This window comes from Martes martes (assembly GCF_963455335.1).
Source record: "Martes martes genome assembly, chromosome: 6".
NCBI lineage: Eukaryota > Metazoa > Chordata > Mammalia > Carnivora > Mustelidae > Martes > Martes martes.
This window is the reverse complement of record NC_137893.1, coordinates 65,743,997-65,765,520: the sequence shown is the minus strand read 5'-3', so window position 1 is coordinate 65,765,520 and position 21,524 is coordinate 65,743,997. Positions and strand designations below refer to the sequence as shown.

The 21,524-nt window shown below is 36.8% G+C and overlaps 1 protein-coding gene across 1 annotated transcript in view; it reads right to left on the bottom strand.

Annotated features, from left to right (window-relative positions):
* AHI1 (Abelson helper integration site 1) overlaps window positions 1–21,524 on the bottom strand; it is a gene marked incomplete at its 3' end in the record, with an annotated part of 222,969 nt that overhangs the window by 185,752 nt on the left and 15,693 nt on the right. Inside the window, 4 exon segments of the mRNA XM_080806476.1 lie at window positions 3,679–3,774; window positions 7,354–7,546; window positions 8,695–8,914; window positions 19,658–19,839. Coding sequence (XP_080662602.1) covers window positions 3,679–3,774; window positions 7,354–7,546; window positions 8,695–8,914; window positions 19,658–19,839 — 691 coding nt within the window.

Below are 21,524 nucleotides of genomic sequence, written 5' to 3'. Positions count from 1 at the left end.
AAAGGAAAAATGTTCACTCACTAATGTGGCAAACAGAAGTCACTGATGATTTGTTTGGAGATACTTTCAGAGCTGAAACAGAATACAGATTGCAGTGTGTTCAGGAATGAGGCATCAATCAACAGAGCTGGCAAAAATATAGCCCATTTCATCCTTAGCCTTTTAGGGAAGGATGTAAAGTCAATGGAGGTCATAAGCTGAGAGATGGTTATGATATACAGGGATAAAGAATAGTTTCAATAGATGTGTTCGGTAATTAAACATTAAGCCTTCGAGAGACTTCCTTCATAAATCCTACTCCTATCTGCCTGAAGCTTTTAAGAGAATAATATTATAAGGAGATATTATTCCCCAGCTTCTAAATCATACTTTCTATAGGTTGTTTTAATACTCACCATGCAATCTAGTTTACACTAGTATGATGCTTAGCATGAGTCATGACTAAAATCAGCCAAGATCCTGTCATTATAGTTACAATTATATAATGTAAAATGTGGCTAAATAAGGCTTTATTATTTTATAATGTATAATAATAGTAATATATATATGCTAAATGAATTAAAAGTGCCTCTGGCTGAGAATTAAGATAAAGTCTCATTTATATCTGGGTAGGGTCCGTTGGGGTTTATTTGGACCACTACAGTAAATTTACAGTTATCTAGGACATTACTGGAATCAATGGTACAGGTATTAACACACTTAAACTTTAATTTGATTCATGCCACTTTCTTAAAGATTTTATTTATTTATATGAGAGAGAGTGAGAAAGCATGAGCAGAGGGGAGAGGCAAAAGGAGAGGAAGAAGTAGGCTCGCTGCTGAGTGCAGAGCCTGACGCAGGGTCCCAGGATCTTGACCTGAGCTGAATGCAGACGCTTCACCAACCAAGCCACCCAGGCACCCCCATGCTACTTCCAAAGGTGGATTTTTCCTAATCCATACATTTGTTAATTCTCTCAACAGACATTCACTGAACACTTTCTGTGTGCCACTAATATGCTGGGAGCTGGTGATAATTAAAGAAGAGAGAGTTTCAAGAGAGTGCTAAAAAATGCAGAGATCTGGTAAAATAAGGACTAAAACATGTTCAACGAATTTGTCAAAAAGAAGTCACTTCGGTGACTTTAAAAAACTTAGATTCTATGAAGGCAATACAGAAGTGTTACAGTAGAGGAAGTACACAGAATACTTACACTTTGTAGGGGGTAGAGATGGGAGAATTCCTGATTTGCCATTTCTGCCAATGGCATAAAATGGATAAATAAAAATCTACACACACTTAAAGGTAAAAATGCTGTAACACATTGTTTCCCAAGTGCAATTTGTAATTACTACTGCAGTTCTGCACAAATCTTAGCATTTTTAAAAGGAACAAAAGTGCTTTCTGATAAGACCACACAATGACAGTATTTACTATGTGTAAACAATTTTTTTTTTTTTTTTGCCCTAAAGCAGTATGAAGGGGATAGAGAAAAGTTGTAACAGGTTACAAAAGGGTAATTTTAGAAGCTATACTGGACCAAAGGATTCCTAAGTCCACTTTATTTCCTCCTACAGCCAATCTGGCTTCCTTTCAGCAGTCAGACTGCACTCCTTTTTTTTTTTTTTTTTTTAAGATTTCATTTATTTTCAGAGAGAGAGGGAGAGCGAGTGAGCACGAGCACGCACACATGCAAGCAGGGTAGAGGGAGAGGGAGAGATAATCCCAAGCAGTGTCCATGCTCAGTGCAGATCCCCACACAGGGCTGGATCTCATGACCCTGAGATCATGACCTGAGCTTAACCACCCAGGTGCCCCGGCCTGCACTTCTTCTAAAGCCTCTCTCTAACCCCCAATATGGATTAAATGACTTACCTGCTTTTTCACAGCATCTACTCTATAGCACAAAATCATGCAAGTAATATGTTTACATGGAAACTGAGCTGGAGGGCAAGGACAATCTCTAATTTATCTATGAATGCTATGTATTTAGCAGAGTACCTGGCACTTCACAGACACTAAATAAATATTGTTCAAAGGATGGATACACAAATAGAAAGTTTTATAAATTGTACAAAATAGGTTAATTTCAAGACTTTAAAAAAATTTAATTTGTGTGCATGTGTGTGTTCCAAGATTCATTGTTTATGCACCACACCCAGTGCTCATGCAATACATGCCCTCCTTAATACCCACCACCAGGCTCACCCATCCCCACACCACCCCCCTTCCAAGACCCTCAGTTTGTTTCTGAGAGTCCACAGTTTCTCATGGTTTGTCTCCCCCTCCGATTTTTTTATAATTCATTTATATTTGAAATCAGAAATAAAGGATACCAGATAAAAGAATTATAAAATTAACATTTCCCCTTTTGTAAAAATCAACCCATCACATCTCCCATCTATGCAGAAACACTCTAGTTAAAGACACCATCATTTCCTACCAAGATTGCTGTAAGAATTTTCAACCTTAATCTTCCAGTATATATATGTACACCCTCTCTAATTTCATCCTCCACCAAGCAAAGTAATCTTTCTAAAACATAAGTTGGATTATTCTACTGTTTTTTTTTAAGAGTTTATTTATTTATTTGACAGACAGAGATCATAAGTAGGCAGAGAGGCAGGCAGACAGAGAGAGAGAGGAGGAAGCAGGCTCCCTGCCGAGCAGAGAGACTGATGCAGAACTCGATCCCAGGACCCTGAGATCACGACCTGAGCCCAAGGCAGAGGCTTAACCCACTGAGCCACCCAGGCGCCCTATTCTACTGTTTTGTTTAAAATCTTATAATGGCTTTCCATTGTTCTTTAGAATTCTGTAATGGCTTCCTGTTGCTATAATGGCTTCAGAGACCTTGCATGATCAAGATAACCATTTGCCCCCTCAGTCTCTGTCCTCCAATCTCGGTGGCCTTTTGGTTATTTGAGGGTATCTCGCTCCTTCCAACATCAGGGTTTTTGCAAATATTGTACCCTCTATCTACCCACAACTTTCTCTTCCCCCCTGCTACCATCTAGCTAATACTCAGGTTCAATGTTTTTTCCTTAGGAAATCTTTCCTTGACCTCCACACAGTATTTACAAAAACTGCAATAATTGATAAATTGTATAAGCAATTGTTTTATATCTGTTTTCCTTGCTAGAATATGAAGTCAATAAGGTCAAGGAGTGGGGCACCTGGGTGGCTCAGTGGGTTAAAGCCTCTGCCTTCGGCTCAGGTCATGATCCCAGGGTCCGGGGATTGAGCCCCGCATCGGGCTCTCTGCTCAGCAGGGAGCCTGCTTCCTCCTCTCTCTCTGCCTGCCTCTCTGTGATCTCCATCTGTCAAATAAGTAAATACAATCTTAAAAAAAAAAAAAAAAATAAGGTCAAGGAGTTTATTTTCTTATCCACTGACTTGAACCATTGCTGGCACACAGAAAGGGTTTAATAAATATCTTTTAAGGTGAATAAATGATGGCAGGTTGTTGTGTATCTTTTTTAATACTTCATACTCAGAACCAAATAGTGTATCTGGCACACACTAGACACTCAATAGATATTTAAGAATCCAAGTTGTCACCTTAGCTTGCATTAATAACTTTTCACAACTGAAATCTTAGATCATAACTCCTTATACGAAACTAAACTGCTTAGGAAAATGCAGCCAATCAGATTTGAAGAGGATTTTTAAAGCACTTAAAATGGGTGAAAAACATACCTTGAGAAATGCCCAGGCAATTTTCCGAAAGCCACATTCTTGGTTTTGAACTTCAGAATTATTCCTAATTTCATCCATGCTTAAGAAATCAAGAATCTGTAAAGAAGTATAAAAAATTACTTCACAGAATACTAACCTACCTAAAATTTAATATTTTCTAGTAACATATTATTGAAATTTAAAAAGTAAGTTGTACACTTAAAAGGTGTTTTCTTCACAGGAAAGAAAAGCATTTATTTCTTTCAGATTTACATTAACTCATCCTGTTAGTGAGAGTGTATTTTTTGACCAGTTTACCTTTTATTAATAAATCATTTATTAAGATTTAATTCACATCAAAGACCAAGTATTAATCACCTCAGATACAGTCTAGGCACAAATATTCCAGTCACAGAATTCTTAAGCCTTAATCTTTTATTTTTTTTTGTTTGAGTGCAGACTTCAAATGCCTATTTAACAAACTCATGATCTTATCTCTGGGTCCTTCCTTGCAACACCTTCCTGAAGTTGGGGATTTTCTCTTTGGATATATGCTGTCATTAGGCATCTCAAGAGGATTTCTTTCATTATCTCCATCCTGCCTAGATGTTAAAACTCACGGAATTTGGAACAAAGCTGCCACAGACTTCTCTGCGTTCTACATACCTGTCATAGACTATCACTTTGAACTTAACTGGTGTTTCTCAAAAGCTTAGCTAAGATAACAAATCTTTATAACACAATGTAGCTTAAAAAATAATAAGGACTCCATTCATCCCTCTTCTTTATACACTTAAATCTGTTTTTGGATACAATAGAAGCTCAGGGAAAAAACACTCATAATACAAGAAAAATATATAACAAAGTAAAAACAACTTGTAATCTAGATGCACAGATGATCAAAATTAACATCTGGTTTATACACCTAAACTTTTTTCTGTGCATTCCTAAGTATATGCATGTTACTATAAGTCCAATGCTATTTTGCAAACTATTTTTATATACCATGTAGTGAATATTTCAAGTCAATACATACATATGTATTTCATCATGTTAATGTCTGCCTAGTATACTTTAGTATTATGAATACCATAAACTTAATAAAAACTATTATTTACATAACCAAACCTCCTCCTGATTCAAGAGATTTGTTTTCCTAAAATTTTGACTGTTAACAGTGTTTAAGTATTCTTGCACACACATTGTTGTGTTCTTGTAATTTTTCCCTTAGTAGTAATGCTGAAAAGTAGAATAATGATTTTTAAGACTTCTGATAGATATCAAGTTGTTCTTAATAAACTCTAAAAAGCTGAAATCAAAAGTAGTTTTGTAGACAATAACACATTATGTTAAAATTTGAGAAGCAACTGCCACTCTGGAAAACAGTATGGAAGTTCCTTAAAAAGTTAAAAACAGAGCTACCCTGTAACGCAGCAACTGCACTACTAGGTATTTATTCAAAGAATACAAAAATACTTATTCTAAAGGACACATGCACCCCAATATTTACAGCAGCACTATCAACAATAGCCAAACTATGGAAAGAGCCCAAATGTCCATTGACTGATGAATGGATAAAGAAGCTGTGGGGTATGTGTGTGTGTGTGTATATAAATACATACACACACATAAAAAAAAATACAATGGAATATTACTCATCCATTGGAAAAAAATAAAACTGCCTTTTGCAACAACATGGATGAAACTAGAGTGTATTACCGCTAAGTGAAATACGTCAGAGGAAGATAAATACCATATGATTTCATTCATGCGCAATTTAAAAAACAAAACAGATGAACATTGGGAAAGGTAAGGAGAAATAAGATAAAAACAGAGAGGGAGGCAAACCATAAGAGACTCTTAACTATAGAGAACAAACTGAGGGTTGCTGGAGGGGAGATGGGTGATGGGATGGAATAAGTGGGTGATGGGGATTAAAGAGGGCACTTGTTGGGATGAGCACTGGGTATGATCTGTAAGTGATAAATCACTAAAGTCTACTCCTGAAACTAAAACAAAACAAAACAAAACAAACCCCCCCCAAAACCTTAAGAAGAAACCAAAAATGTCAAAATTCAACAATCTTCCTTAAATTTATGACTATTACTAAAATGAATGTGAAGGAACATTATAACCAAGGACAAATTTCTATGACAAAGAAAAAGTTCCTTGACATCCAAGTTATTATTCTTTTTTAAAAAGATTTTATTTATTTATTTGATAGACAGAGAGGCAGGCAGAGAGAGAGGAGGAAGCAGGCTTCCCGCTGAACAGAGAGAGCCCGATGCAAGGCTCGATCCCAGAACCCTGAGATCATGACCTGAGCCAAAGGCAGAGGCTTTAACCCACTGAGCCACCCAGGCACCCCCAAGTTATAGAACTCTTTAAAAAAATCACAGCTTTGTATAAATCAGACAATATAATCACAGATGTAAATGGTGGAATATTCATATCCCAAACATACACAAATCATCTGAAAGTTAAAGATCAAAAAAACAGTAATTCCACAAAATCAGTCATTGGCGATGTTCATGCCCTGCTGTTCCAACTCCCCATCTTGCTTAAACTGAAAGAGGTTTTCTCTATTTCCCTTTGCTTATAGAGAAATGACATGAAGTAGAGAAAAAAAACGTGTACTTTAGATTCAAACCATCTTGAAACACAAATTACCTACGCTTAAAACTGGAGTAACTTTGGGTAAAGAACTTTATACTCTGAACACTGATTTTGTTTGCATAAAAAAAAGTTAGAATAACAAGTCAGCTCAAAGGCCATATATTTCATTTTTTAAAAAGATTTTATTCATTTAAGAAAGAGAGGGAGGGGCGCCTGGGTGGCTCGGTGGGTTAAGCCTCTGCCTTTGGCTCAGGTCATGATCTCAGGGTCCTGGGATGGAGCCCCGCATCGGGCTCTCTGCTAAGCGGGGAGCCTGCTTCCCTTCCTCTCTCTCTGCCTGCCTCCCTGCCTACTTGTGATCTCTGTCAAATAAATAAAATCTTTAAAAAAAAAAAAAAGAAAAGAAAAGAAAAAAAGAGAGGGAGAGACAGAGACAACAAGCAGGGGGAGAGGCGGGGGGGAGGGGGGAGGAGAAGCAGACTCACCCATGAGGCTCATGGGGCTCAATCCCAGGACCTGGAGATCTTGACCTGAGCTGAAGGCAGATGCTTAACCGACTGCTACCATACCAAAGGCCATCTATTTCATAAACCCTTCCCTGACAGCGCTGACCCTCTATTCACCCTCCACCTCTAGGAAGTTCTACTTCATCTTGGTTATATATTATATTTTATTAGTCAAGTGGTCTGTGTGTGTTCATCTTTCTTTCCCTTGGTTGTGTACAAACTCTTAGGGAGTCCGATACTGTTAAATGAGTTTACAGTTTGTAAAATGGGTTAACAACGGAGGATTGTACAGATATAGATTAGATTCATCACTTCAGTTTATAGTAATGGCATTACTGTCAGAATTAAATAATTCCAAGTGAATTACATGGTTAACTACTTACACTGGTAAATGCTCAGCACATACACTATTATAGCATATTATATCTCCACAGCCTATTACAAACACTAAATCTTAGGGATTAAATCTGCACAGTACTTTCTTACACTACTAAATAAGTAAAAACAATAGCTTACATTTATGCTATTAAAATATTAAACAAAATTTAGTTTAAATGCTCCATTCAACTCATACCTCAAAAAACAAGATGACTTTAGGGCTCTCATCAAAATCTCGAAGCAAATAGGGAAAGTTTTCATTAAATATAATTTGTTCTTCCCACTCTGGAATTCTTGATTTTAACTGTTTAAAATCATATGGCTGGGTCATAATAGGAAGAATGTAATCCACACTTTCTTTTTCATAGTGAGATGAAACAGGTCGTTCACTGTCCAAAAAAAAAGATGCTTCCATTAACATGATTCTTTATAATTTTGAGAAGGTGAGAAAAATATAGTCATCAAGGTGAAGAAATAATGAATACAGTCATGATATACAATGAAAAATTATTTTGACTGCCACATCAAGAAAATTACAAATTTATGACACTTAGAAATGGTAGTATCCTACTACCATCTTGTATCTATACACTATTGATTGGTTTCACAGAATTATCTTATTACAGAAATATAAAGTGAGAGTGTAACAGAGCTGGACTCCTTCAGAATCTTAAATAAGTTTGTAATAAACTGGTACACTACATTTAAATAAGAAAATGAGCACAACAGGATTGCAAACTCTTTGAGGTGTGTCATATTTTTTTTTGTATGCCCTAAGATAATTGAATAACAGAATTTTGATAATCTTCACGGTCCTCATCACTGTCATTTTTCCAAGCAAATGACTTTTGAATTCTAGTATAACCAATTATTTTACGGTGCTTTTTATTTATAAGCTTCAAGCACATATTAGCTATATAACATTAGGAAAAAATTAAAAGTCAAGATTTACTGACTTCATATGAGGCCCAAGTAACATATTAACTTCAAAAGAAAAATATTAAGTTAGACAATTAAAGCATGTACAGTGCAACATGCAATGATTTATACTGCAAGTTCAATGCCATAAATTAGTCATTAAGTTAGGGAGAAGCTCTCTCAACTCACCTCCACTTAAAATGAATCAATGAATTAAGAAATGTTCTCTATTTCTTCTAGAAAACATACTGATCAGTATCAATGGTCTAAGAACACCTACAACCAGTAAATTATTCTCTATTACAAATCCTTAGCTCTATTTCCATTGAATTTTTTTTTTTAAGATTTTTTAAATTTATTTGATTGACAGAGAGAGAGACAGTGAGAGAGGGAACAAAAGCAGGGGAAGTGGGAGAGGGAGAAGCAGGGTTCCTGCTGAGAAGGAAGCCAGATGTGGGGCTCCATCCCAAGACCCTGAGATCATTACCTTAGCTTAAGGCAGACGCTTAACAACTGAGCCACCCAGGCACCCTTCCACTGACTTTTAGTGGTAGAAAAGAGGACTTCTACTGTAGACAGTTTCAATCTCAAGGGTTGGCTGTACAATTAAAAAAATTACCTATCAGCTTTCTTGACATATTGACCAGTATTCTCATCAATCACATGAATTTTTACCATTGGGTGAGAAATCATATAATCAGACTTAAGTCGATCAGTGCGGTGAATGTAAACTCCCAGGACAAGATCATCATCAAGCAAATATTTGGGATAAACTGGACTATCTCGGCTTGTTACTTCATGAACCGCATCACCATCAGTGTCTTCATTATCATCTGAAACTACATGCATGGAAGAAAATCAACATTATAATTAATTGTTCCCACAACAATATATTTAATAATATACACTGAATTTAAATGTACGCTAATTTTTACAATCCATGATTATTTGTCTTTGTTGACAAAGTAACTTCAAAGGAAAAAAAAGAAAAAGCCAGACAAGAGCAGATTACACTCTGAGAGTAAAATATTACATTTACTAATGCATCAAAATAGGATGAGGAATCTTTCTTTTTTTCCCTAACAAGGACCAAGAACACAAAAAGAAAATAGTAAGAACAAAAGACAAAAAAGTGATTTTATGTAGTGGAATATGCAACACTCAATTCATCTGTAACTGTAATTTCTACTTCTGGGTTGGATGTAGTAGGATGTAGCAGGTCAATGCTTCTTGTAACAACAACTTGAAAAAGCCAAATGAATTACAAAAACCTTACTGGTAAAGGCATCAGAACAGTACGGAGACAATGTACAGCACATGGGCTAAAATTCCAGAAGGGGAGAATCATTCAGTGGTAAGCTGATGAACTAGTAGCTATTTTAGTCTCTGGGGCCATTTACTGTTTCAGGGTGCGGGCTGAGGATCAGGGTTTGGCCCCCACAAAAGGTCACCACTGGAAGAAAGAGTACCCACAAAACTTTTAGTGGTAAGTGGCTGATGGGGCTAAAGCAGTCACATTAGAGATCTGAGGAGCCTCAAACACATAGCTAATTTTCCCCCACAAAACTGAATTCTGAGGCTATGTGATAGACTAAAGAAGTAGTGAAATCTCTCAGGCTTGTGGTACTAGGAGACGATGACCCACCAGGGGGAGGGGCCTGAAACAAAACGGGCAAAATAAAGCCCTAGAGGGCATGGCCATTTTCCACCTATAACTGCTTTTTACCTGGGGTCACTTACTAATTCTGGGCACAACTAGAGGTTGAGAATCCAGGCATGGCCCTGGCAGAAGACCCCTACTGGGGGACAGAGAAACCAGCAGAGATTCTGGCATTCACATGGGGCTGGAGTAACAAAACTGTAGACCTGAGGGGCCTCAAACACATGGTCAGTCTCCCCTTCAAGGTATCTGCCAAATTTTGAAGCTGAATGGGACAGAAGGCTAAAGGAACAGGCTGAAAACCTCAGAAGGCCAAAACTGAATCTTTGAGGCTGGAGAGACAAATATCTGCCAGATTCTCAGTTCAAAACTCCTACAATGCCACATCTTAGAAATGGGGCAAATCAAAGATACAGTTTTTATCAAAACTACAATCTAGCCCTGACATAGCCCAATTCCTGATGGATTAAAATCAGTTTCTTCACCCTATCTACCTAAGAGAGTAAAGAGGAAACCTTTTCTAGTAGCAAATAAAATCATCTGTAGCCTCTAGCATTCTACATACAACATCCAGCATATAATAAAAAGTTACTACATATAAAAGAGGCAAGACTATATGACCAACAACCAGGAGAAAAGAGAGAAAACAGAAGCTGACCCACAGATGATCCATTCTGGAGTTAGCACACAAGGACTTTAGATAACTATGATTATTAATATGTTCAAGAAAATAAAGGAAAAAATGGGTTAAAATGGAAACTTTCAACAGAGAACAGGAATCCATTAAAAAACCCAACAGATTGGGCGCCTGTGTGGCTCAGTTGGTTAAACTACTGCCTTCCGCTCAGGTAATGATCCTGGAGTCCTGGGATCAAGTTCCACATCGGGCTCCCAGCTCTGCAGGGAGTCTGCTTCTCCCTCTGACCTCTCCCTCTCATGCTCTCTCTCACTCTCTCTCTCAAATAAATAAATAAAATCTTAAAAAAAAACACCAAAACCCAACAGACATTCTGGAAAGGAAAAATATAGCATCTGAGGGATGTCTGGGTGGCTCAGTTAATGTCTGGTTCTTGATCTCAGCTCAGGTCTTGATCTCAGGGTTCAGAGTTCAAGCGCACTAGGTTCCATGCTGAGCATGGAGCCTACTTTAAAAAACAAAACAAAACAGCACAGCATTTGAAATTAACTCAATAAGATAGAGGACATATATCCTCTATTATATCCATGATATTAATATCATGTTGGACACAAAGAAAGACATGATTAGTAAAACAGGAAAAAGAGCAGTATCAATACCCAAAACTTAATCATAATGGAAAAAATTTTTTGAAAGAATATAAGGAAAAATCATAAACAAGTAGACATACTTAAAAAAATAAATGTGAATTTATAATTTAGAAAAAGAGGAGGGAATAATGAAGAAGCCATATTCTAAAAAAAAATTGAATAATTGAATTTTCCACAACTGATAAGTGATATCAACCAAAAAACTCTAAGCAGGGTAAATTCGAACAAAGCATATTTAGGCATAATGTGATAAAATACTGACATCAAAGACAAAAAGAAAATCTAAAGATGAGTCAGATGAAAAAAAAAGTCACATTCCCACTAATGGGACATAATTGCTAGAAAGAGAAATGATGGAAGCCAAGAGACAACTGTATGACTTCTCCAAAGTACTAAAGAAAACCAACCTACAACCTAAAATTCTATGCTAGCAAATACGGATAAAAATGAAAGTAAAGGCATTTTAACACAACAAAATCTAAGGGGATTAGCAGGCCTATACTAGGAGAAATACTAAATTGAGCTCTTCAAGCAAATGAAAAATGGAAAAATGAAAATTCATTAAGGAAAAAGTAAATTTTGGGATGAATACAGATTAGTATCAGCTGTACAAAATGGTCACTAAAATAGCTGTGAAGTTTAAAATACATGCTGAACTAAAATGCATAATAAGAAACCTATGAGACAGGAAAGACAGAGATATAGAAAAAGCAAGTGACAAAATTCGAATGGAATTAAACTATCCTAATGCTCTAGCAGTGCTGGGGAAGCATATTTTGTTAGGGAGTTAATTTGTATTAGACCATTATAAGTCAAGAATAAACTCAGTGTTCTTGAGGATAAAAATCAAAACTGTAAAAATATGTATAATTAAGTTAATAAAAGAAGAAAAATTTTTAAATAAATAATTCAAAAGAAGACAAGGAGAAAAAGGAATATAAGACAGGTGGATCATACACAAAACAGTGTATAACACATACACAAAACAGTGAGATAGAAATATAAATCCACAGAAAGACTAGAAACAAGAAGGGGGTTTTTTGCTCTTTGGGAGGAGGGCAGAGCACTTCACATTTACTGAGGGTCTGCCCCCAAGGAGCTGGCAGGCTAGGGACTGAGACCCTCCCATGTTCTAACGTTGGGTAAGAAAAGAGGTGAAGGCAAAAAAGGAAGGAAATGAACAGACACTTGTCCCAAGTAAGGGGGATGCAAAGTAGGCACAGGCAAAGAAGCCTAGAGGGGTGAGGTTGGGGGGGGGGGGGAGAGATGCAGTAATGGCAAGCTCCATCTAGACCTGAGGACCACAGACAAAGCACAGGTCTGAAGGCTACTCCCCCCACCACGTTGGCACCATCTGGCGGTGTATGGTGGTAATGACAGAGAAATGAGGATGGGAAAAACTATACCATGCAAACTCAAACTACAAGTAGACTTTGAGGGAAAATTATTAGAGACAAAAAAAGATACTGCATAATGATTGCTCTTATACACTGAATGCTTGTATCCCCACAAGATTCATATGTTGAAATCCTAACCTCCAATGTGACAGTACTAAGAGGTGGGGACTTTGGGAGGTGATTAGGTCATGAGGGTACAGCCCTCATGGATGGGCTACCCTGCTATGTGAGGTTACAGTAAAAAGGCATCAGTCTACAACCAGGAGGTGGGTCCTCACCAGACACCAAATCTGTGGGTGCCTTGATCTTGGACTTTCCAGGCTCCAGACTGAACAAATAACTATTTATTGTTTAAGCCATCCAGTCTATGATATTTTGTTACAGCAGCCTGAATGATTAAGACAACTTGGAAGTGTCAATCTGACAAGAAGATATAACATAACTTCAAAATACATAAAGGAAAAAAAACCCTAACAGAAATAAAGAAAAAACAGGGGCGCCTGGGTGGCTCAGTGGGTTAAGCCTCTGCCTTCAGCTCAGGTCATGATCTCAGGGTCCTGGGATCGAGCCCCGCATCTGGGTTCTCTGCTCAGTAGGGAGCCTGCTTCCCCACCCCCCTCTCTGCCCCCCTCTCTGCCTACTTGTGATCTCTCTGTCAAATAAATAAAATCTTAAAAAAAAAAAAAAAAGAAATAAAGAAAAAACAAAGAAACCTCAAATCACAGTGCAAATTTTAATACCTGTCTCAACAAATGGATAGAATAAATAGCCAAAAAAAACCAGGAAGATGAGGGGCACCTGGGTGGCTCAGTCATTAAGCATCCACCTTCAGCTCAGGTCATGATCCTGGGCTCTTGGGAATGAGCCCCACATCAGGCTCCCTGCTCAGCAGGAAGCCTGCTTTTCCCTCTCTCACTCCCCCTACCTGTGTTACCTTTCTCGCCATGTCCCTCTATATCCAATAAATAAATTAAATCTTAAAAAAAAATCGGGAAGATGACCGGAACACAATAAACTTGATCTGACGTAAACAGGACACTGCACCCAATGACACCAGAATTCACACTCTTTTTAAATGCACATGAAATATTTAGCAAGTCGACCATAAGCTGGTCATAAAGAAAGCCTCAATAAATTCAAAAGACTGAAATCATTCAAAAATATGTCCTCTGATAACAATGGCAGATAGAAACTAAAACCAAAAAGGAATTAGAAAATCACCTGCTGGCTGAGATGAAACAATATACTTCTAAAAATAGGTGATCGAAGGAGAAATTAAAATGGAAATTGGAAAATGTTTTTATTGAATAACAATGAAGATATTATCAAAAATTTGTGGGATGCAGCTAAAGTAGTACTTAGGTGAAAAAATTAAAGTCTTAAATATATATATAGCCTGAAATCTTATAAGATCTATCTTACAAAGCTAAAAACAGCAAATCAAAGAAAAGAGAATGAAGAAACTAATACAAATAAAATAACCAAAATAGTACACAAATGAGCAACAGATAAAATCAAAGCCAATGGCTGATTTCTTTGAAAACTGAAAATCCTGAGACTGATCAAGAAATCTAGGAAAAACAAATTACCAATATCAAGGGACACCCTTTCAGATGCCACAGACAGACAAAATTTGAAAATTTGGATTAAATGAACAAATTCCTCAAGAAATAGTCTCTCAAAGCTGACAGAAAAAACAGTATGTGAAGAGTGATATTTATTAAAGAAACTAAATCTGATTTAAAATTCTTCCTACAGGAGCGCCTGGGTGGCTCAGTGGGTTAAAGCCTCTGCCTTCAGCTCGGGTCATGATCCCAGGGTCCTGGGATTGAGCCCCATGGCGGGCTCTCTGCTCAGCAGGGAGCCTGCTTCCTTCCCTTCTCTCTCTCTGCCTGCCTCTCTGCCTACTTGTCATCTGTCTGTCAAATAAATAAATAGAATCTTTAAAAAAAAAAAAAAAAGAAAATTTAAAATTCTTCCCACAAAGAAACCTTGGCTTCAAAGTCTCCATTAGTAAATTCTTCCAAACATTTATGGAAGAAATAACACCTATTTATATAAATGCTTCCAGAGAATTGAAAAATATGAAACATTTCCCAAATTTTTTTGAGATTATCAAAACTGTGCTATCAAAAACTGGGTATTTCCAGAAAGAAGAGTATAAACTATTCTCTCTCATGGCCCCAGATACAAATATTCTAAACAAAGCATCAGCAAATCAAATCCAATAACAGATTAAAATACACACACACACACACACACACACACACACACAGAATACACTGTAACCAAGCTGCAGCTGCAGGTCCCTCTAACCCCTGCCAGGAACACAAAGATGGCTTAATATTCAAATCACAATTGACTACATTAACAGAAAAAATGGTGAAAATTTGTATGACCAAGTTGAAAGATACAGAAAAAAACACCTGGTAAAATTCAGTATTTATTCATGATTTTAAAAAAACTATTAGCCAGTTAGAATACAAGGTAACTCATAAACCTGATAAGGAGTATTTTACAAGAAATCCCAAAGCAAACATTACACCAAGTAGTGAATTAACAGAAGCTTTTCTCCAAGGTATTTAACACTGCAATGAAAGTCCTAGCCAGTGTATCAAGGCAAGAAAAAGAAGTAAGATATAAGGACTAAAAAAGGCACAATGAAACAATCATTATTAACAGGTGATATGATTGTGTATGTAGAAAATTCAAAACAATCCATGGATATACACTTAGAAGTAATAAATTTAGCAAAAACACTGGATACAATGTTAATTTTTTAAAAACAAACTATATTTCTCACTGCATATATTTTTATGCATGTATACACACACACACAAGCAACAAAGAGAAAACAAAAATTTAAAAAATGCCATTAAAAAAATGCCATTTATAACAGCATTAAGAAACATGAAATACCTAGGAATACATCTAAAGACGGACTCTACCAAAACTTACAATATTATTCAGATAAACTGTAGATGTAAATATGGAGGTGCATACCAATTTCAGGGATGGCAAGAATTAATACTTTGTAAAGATGTCAACTCTAGCTAGAGAGATGTTAAATTGTGAATCTCTTCAGATTCACCCTACCTGGATAAAAATAATGCTGGGGGTGGGGGAGGAAAGGGAGAATTGAGAAGCTGCTTCTAAAATTCATATAGAAATGCAAAGGGCAAAAGAATAGCTGAGGTAATGCTAAAGAAAAAAAAGCTGTTAGAGTACTTACACAACTGAATAGCAAGATCTAATATAAAGCTATAGTAATTATTCATAGTTGTGTTGGTACAAAGTCTAATGTAACAGAACAGAAAGTGATCCAGTGCCACAGCCATGTTATTTAGGATAAAGGTGACACTGCAATACAGAGGAAAAAAGATGCTCTCTTCCATATATGGTACTAGGTCAATTATATATTCATTCACACAGGAAAAAAATGGGCCTTAACCACTATCTCTCACCATATTCAAGAACCAATTCCAGATGACCTGCAGAGCTAAATGCGAAAAGCAAACGAAAAACTTTTAGAAAAGAATAGATATAAAAACATCTTCAGGACTTGGGAAAGATTTCTTATACCACAGAAAACACCTACCATCAAAGGAAAAAATGGATAAATCAAATTTTAGAATTCTGCATTTCAAAAGATACCAATAAGAGAATAGTAAAATCCAGACTGGGAAGATGTATGCAATATACGTGTGTGTGTGTGTGTGTGTGTGTGTGTGTGTGTGTGTTTGTACCCAAGAAAAGACTGATGTCTAGCTACATAAAATATTCTCACAAATTTCATCAAGATCAAAAGCTTCTGCACAGCAAAGGAAACAGTTAACAAAACCAAAAGACAACTGACAGAATGGGAGAAGATATTTGCAAACGACATATCAGATAAAGGGCTAGTATACAGAATCTATAAAGAACTTATCAAACTCAACACCCAAAGAACAAATAATCCAATCAAGAAATGGGCAGAGGGGGCGCCTGGGTGGCTCATGGGGCGCCTGGGTGGCTCAGTGGGTTAAAGCCGCTGCCTTCAGCTCAGGTCATGATCCCAGCGTCCTGGGATCGAGCCCCGCATGGGGCTCTCTGCTCAGCGGGGAGCCTGCTTCCTCCCTTCTCTCTCTGCCTGCCTCTCTGCCTACTTGTGATCTCTGTCTGTCAAATAAAGAAATAAAATCTTTAAAAAAAAAAAAAAAAAAAAAAAAAAGAAATGGGCAGAGGACATGAATAGACATTTCTGCAAAGAACACATCCAGATGGCCAACAGACACATGAAAAAGTGCTCAACATCACTCAGCATCAGGGAAATACAAATCAAAACCACAATGAGATACCACCTCACACCAGTCAGAATGGCTAAAATTAACAAGTCAAGAAATGACAGAGGCTGGCCAGGATGCGGAAAAAGGGGAACCCTCCTACACTGTTGGTGGGAATGCAAGCTGGTGCAAACACTCTGGAAAACAGCATGAAAGTTCCTCAAAAAGTTGAAAATAGAGTTACCCTACGACCCAGCAATCGCTCCAGTGGGTATTTACCCTAAAGATACAAATGTAGTGATCCGAAGGGGCACGTGTACCCGAATGTTTATAGCAGCAATGTCCACGATAGCCAAACTATGGAAAGAACCTAGATGTCCATCAACAGATGAATGGATAAAGAAGAAGTGGTATATATATATATATATATATATATGTATACACACACACACGCACACACACACACACACAAACGGAATAGAATACTATGCAGCCATCAAAAGAAATGAAATCTTGCCATTTGCGACAATGTGGATGGAACTAGAGGGTATTATGCTGAGCGAAATAAGTCAAACAGAGAAAGATAATTATCATATGATCTCCCTGATATGAGGAAGTTGAGAGGCAATGTGGGGGGTTTGGGGGGTAGGAAAGGAATAAATGAAACAAGATGGGATCGGGAGGGAGACAAACCATAAGAGACTCTTAATCTCACAAAACAAACTGAGGGTTGCCGGGGAGAGGCGGGTAGGGAGAGGGTGGTGGGGTTATGGACATTGGGGAAAGTATGTGCTATGGTGAGTGCTGAAAAGTGTGTAAACCTGGTGATTCACAGACCTGTACCCCTGGGGCTAATAATACATTATATGTTAATAAAAAAATTAAAAATTAAAAAAAATATTCTCACAAATTATAAAAGGCAGACAATTCCATTTCTTAAAAGTATACACGAAAGACTTAAACAAGTGTATAAATAAAGAAATCCAAGTAGGCCACAAACATGAAGAAGATGCTCACCTTCATTAGTTACCAAAGTTTAAAGTAAAACTGAAATATCACTATACATTATGAATGGCTAAAATTTTTAAATACTGAGAATATAAATGTTAGTGAAGATGTAGAGCACTAGAAGTTCTCAAATACTGCTAGTGTCATCAGTTTGTAAACCAACTCTGGAAAATGGGAAGTATTTATTAAAGTGATAAATATACATAATCTCTGACAGTGACTCTCTCCTAAGAAGATGCTCAACAAAATAAATATATTAGAAAGCAATGAGGAGTACTTTTTCAGTTTTTCTTTAGATGCTAGATTTAAAGGATCACAGCCATGTTTCCGAGTAGCGTTTCCCAACCTGTGTCCTACCAGTGAGCAGTTCTGAAAGAAACAGGAACTCCATAAATAAACAATACTATGCTTTAAAAAAAAAAGATGCCCCCCAAATGTATATATATGCTTGCCAGAAGACATGGCTAGAATATTACAGCTTTATTTGTAACCACCTAAAACTAGAAACAGCTCAAATGTCCATCAATACAATTGGTAAATTATTGCAGTATAGCCCCACAACAGATAACCATACAGTGCAAAAGCAGAACTGATAATGAATAAGCTCAACCACAAGCAACACAGTCTACATCTCACAAAAATAATTTTCAGTGAAAGAAGTCAGGCACAAAGAGCACAGTATTTCTGATTCTATTCACATCAAAGTAGAAAACCAGGCAGAAATAAACTGTGTTAGATGTCAAGATAACGTCTACTCCTGACGGGCAATGAAAGGGAAGGGGACTTAACGGGGTTTCTGGTGCTAACAGTGTTGTTTCTAGATTTGGATGACGATTCTGGCATGTTCAGTTTGTGAAAATCCACTAAGCAGTATACTTGTAACATAGAACACTTTTCTGTGTGTGTATCATACTTTAACAAAGGTTTTACAAATGTACTCACAGGACCCACAAAGCATCATCAATTGCATATCCAATGAATAACTACCATAAATTCTAAAATTGCCTACTTTGGTCCCCATTTTTGGCCAATTAAATGGAAATTGAAAAGGAAAAAAAAAAGAATGTAAGAAGTAGGAAAAAGGCGGTAACAAGTAAAGAAAAATAAGAGGAAAGAAAGAAAATGAGTAAAGAGGAAGACACGAAGCAAGAGGGTGGGAAGGAAAAGTGGGAAGGAAAAACAGAAACTGAATCAGGCTAAGGACGTGGGAAGACAATCACGTGTGACATAGGGTTGCAGCCTTAACATGTGAAATGTTTATTAACTGCTGACCACTTAACACTTTCAATAAATATGAGTCTGAATTATTTAGGAGTTTGAAACTCAATGGTATAAAGAAGAAATCTGTGCCACAACAGCAACAAAGTTAATGTCATTCTAGGGTTCAATTAAATTAAGTCAAGAATTAGAGATGACTTATGTAATACTGACCACAGAGACCCACAGTTACAAATAAATAAGTGTTTTAACATACATGAATCCAAGAACAAGTGTCACATACAGGTGACCCTTGAACAATGCCAGAGTTAGGGATGCCAACCCCCTGTGCATTTGCAAACCTGTGCTTAATCTCTGACTCGCCCAAGACTAATATCCTACGGCTGACCAGAAGCCTTACTGATAACATAAACAGTCAATTAATATACATTTTACATGTTACATGTATCATATATTATATATTATATTCTTAAAATAAGCAAGCCAGAGAAAAGAAAATGCTGTAAGGAAGTCATAAGAAAAAGAAAATACGTTTACAGTACTTTACTTTTTTATAAAAAAAAAATCAGTGTAAGTGAACCTGCATTGCACAGTTCAAACTCATGTTGTTCAAGGGTCAACTGCAGTCTATACTGGATTTTTTAAATTATAGTCTTTGGGAATAGATCTTCTTTAGTTTTAAGGACTCAAAGTCCTAGAATCAACTTATTTCTACCAAGACATGTTTTTCATTTAATTTGGATAACAAACCTGTTTTAGCCTTCTTTTTCTTTTTTTTTGGTTTGGATTTTGTATCATCTTGCATGCTGTCTTCTACATTGTCTTCCACTGAGCTTATTTTCTCATCTTGATGAGAATCTGAAGTAACTGATCTAACTGGAGATGCTTTCTTTTGTTCACTTTCAGCTGTGTCATCAGAGATGATCAATGTACTGCAAATACAATCCAAGTACAAGCCATTACAAATATATTCTTCTTCTTCTTAACGATGCAGCAAACTGAACAGTGAACAGAGTCAAGGATAATCCTAAAATCAGTATTCTTTCCTGCTAGGGGATACATATATTTTATTATGCATTAAAATGGTGAACTGTCAAATTAGGTATCAATAGGTATTATTTTATATTTGGTAATGAGTTATATACCCCTGAGCCAAATTAAACTTGAGCTCTAAACTCCCAGAAAAGATAAAGTTGTATATTTTATGAGCAGTAAATCTGTTTTTCTATAGGACTGATGAAAGCATCCTCACCGTGTTGCCAAGTCAATGATTAAGGAACAAATTTCTAAATTACCTTATTTAAAAGCAAAAAAAAAAAGTGTTCTAAGTTTGTTCTGCTTTCAAGAGGCTTCAGATATTCAACTTTTGATTTCTAGATAACAATTAATTATCTTTTCCAGGGGTTGGTGTGCTACCAGATTTTCAGAAGGCCATTATTAAAATGAAAATGTGTTATCATGTGAACTAATAAATGCTAAGGAGTAGCAGCCTAGAGTTATACTCATTGTAGAGAAAAACCAGCCTATTAAAGTTTTTAATTTATCAAGTAAAAAATCTGCACCTGAATAATAAAAAACTGACTTCCAATATAGTCATATTTTTAAAAAAGAGGTTGAGAAATAAAAAGATTAGAGAAATATTTCAAAATAATCATTCCAGAAAGCCATACTGTTTTATCACATCACCAAATACTATTATTTAAAGAGAACTACCTTTTGCATGCCATGGTCACGTAACCTGTGGTTTTATTTAAAATTCATGAACTCACATGTAATAGTAAGTATGGCTTACAAATTCATAACAGATATGGTAGCTGTAAGAAAGACTGATGGTATACTGTGGCAAGTAGCCTCTAAGATGGCCCTCAATGATCCTTGCCTCCTGCTCTTAATATATTTGTTGAGCCCCTTCCCTTGATTGTGGGCTGGACCTAGTGACCCACTTCTAATAGACAATATATGACAAAAGTAATGGATGCCACTTTGAAACCAAGATTAAAGATTAGATTCCATAAAGACTATGACTCTCCTTCTCAGAGCCCTTGCTCTGGGGAAGCAAGTGGCCACATTGTGAGTAGCCCACATGGAGAGACCCACGTGGCAAAGAATCAATGTCTCTGGCCAAGTCAGTCAGGACCTGAGACCTGCCAAGCACCACACGAGTGAGCTTAGAAGTGGATATTCCAAGCCTTCCAACAGCTCTGTCACTTGCAGATCCTACTCCAGCCAACCCTTAAGATGACTGCATCCCCAGCTGACATCCTGACTGTAGGCCATGAGAGATCCTGAGTCAGCGGTACCCACTTAAGCCATGCTCAGATTCCTGATCCACAGAAACCGAGAGACAATAAATATTTGTTGTTCTGCTAAGTTCTAGAGTAGCCTTTTTGTGCAGCAACAGATAGTTAATACATATAGTAACATGTTCGCCTAGCAACTCTTTTTGCTCTCCTTTTGTTACCACTAGTTATCTAGCTTTTGGTAAGAAGGGAATTATTTTTGGATGAGGACATTAGCGAAAACTGTCCCTGAAGGCCAGGGCATAATTAAATACAGAATGTTTCCACTTCAAGTTGTTTATGTAGATGTGGACTGCAGAAAACAAAGCTAAGTAGTT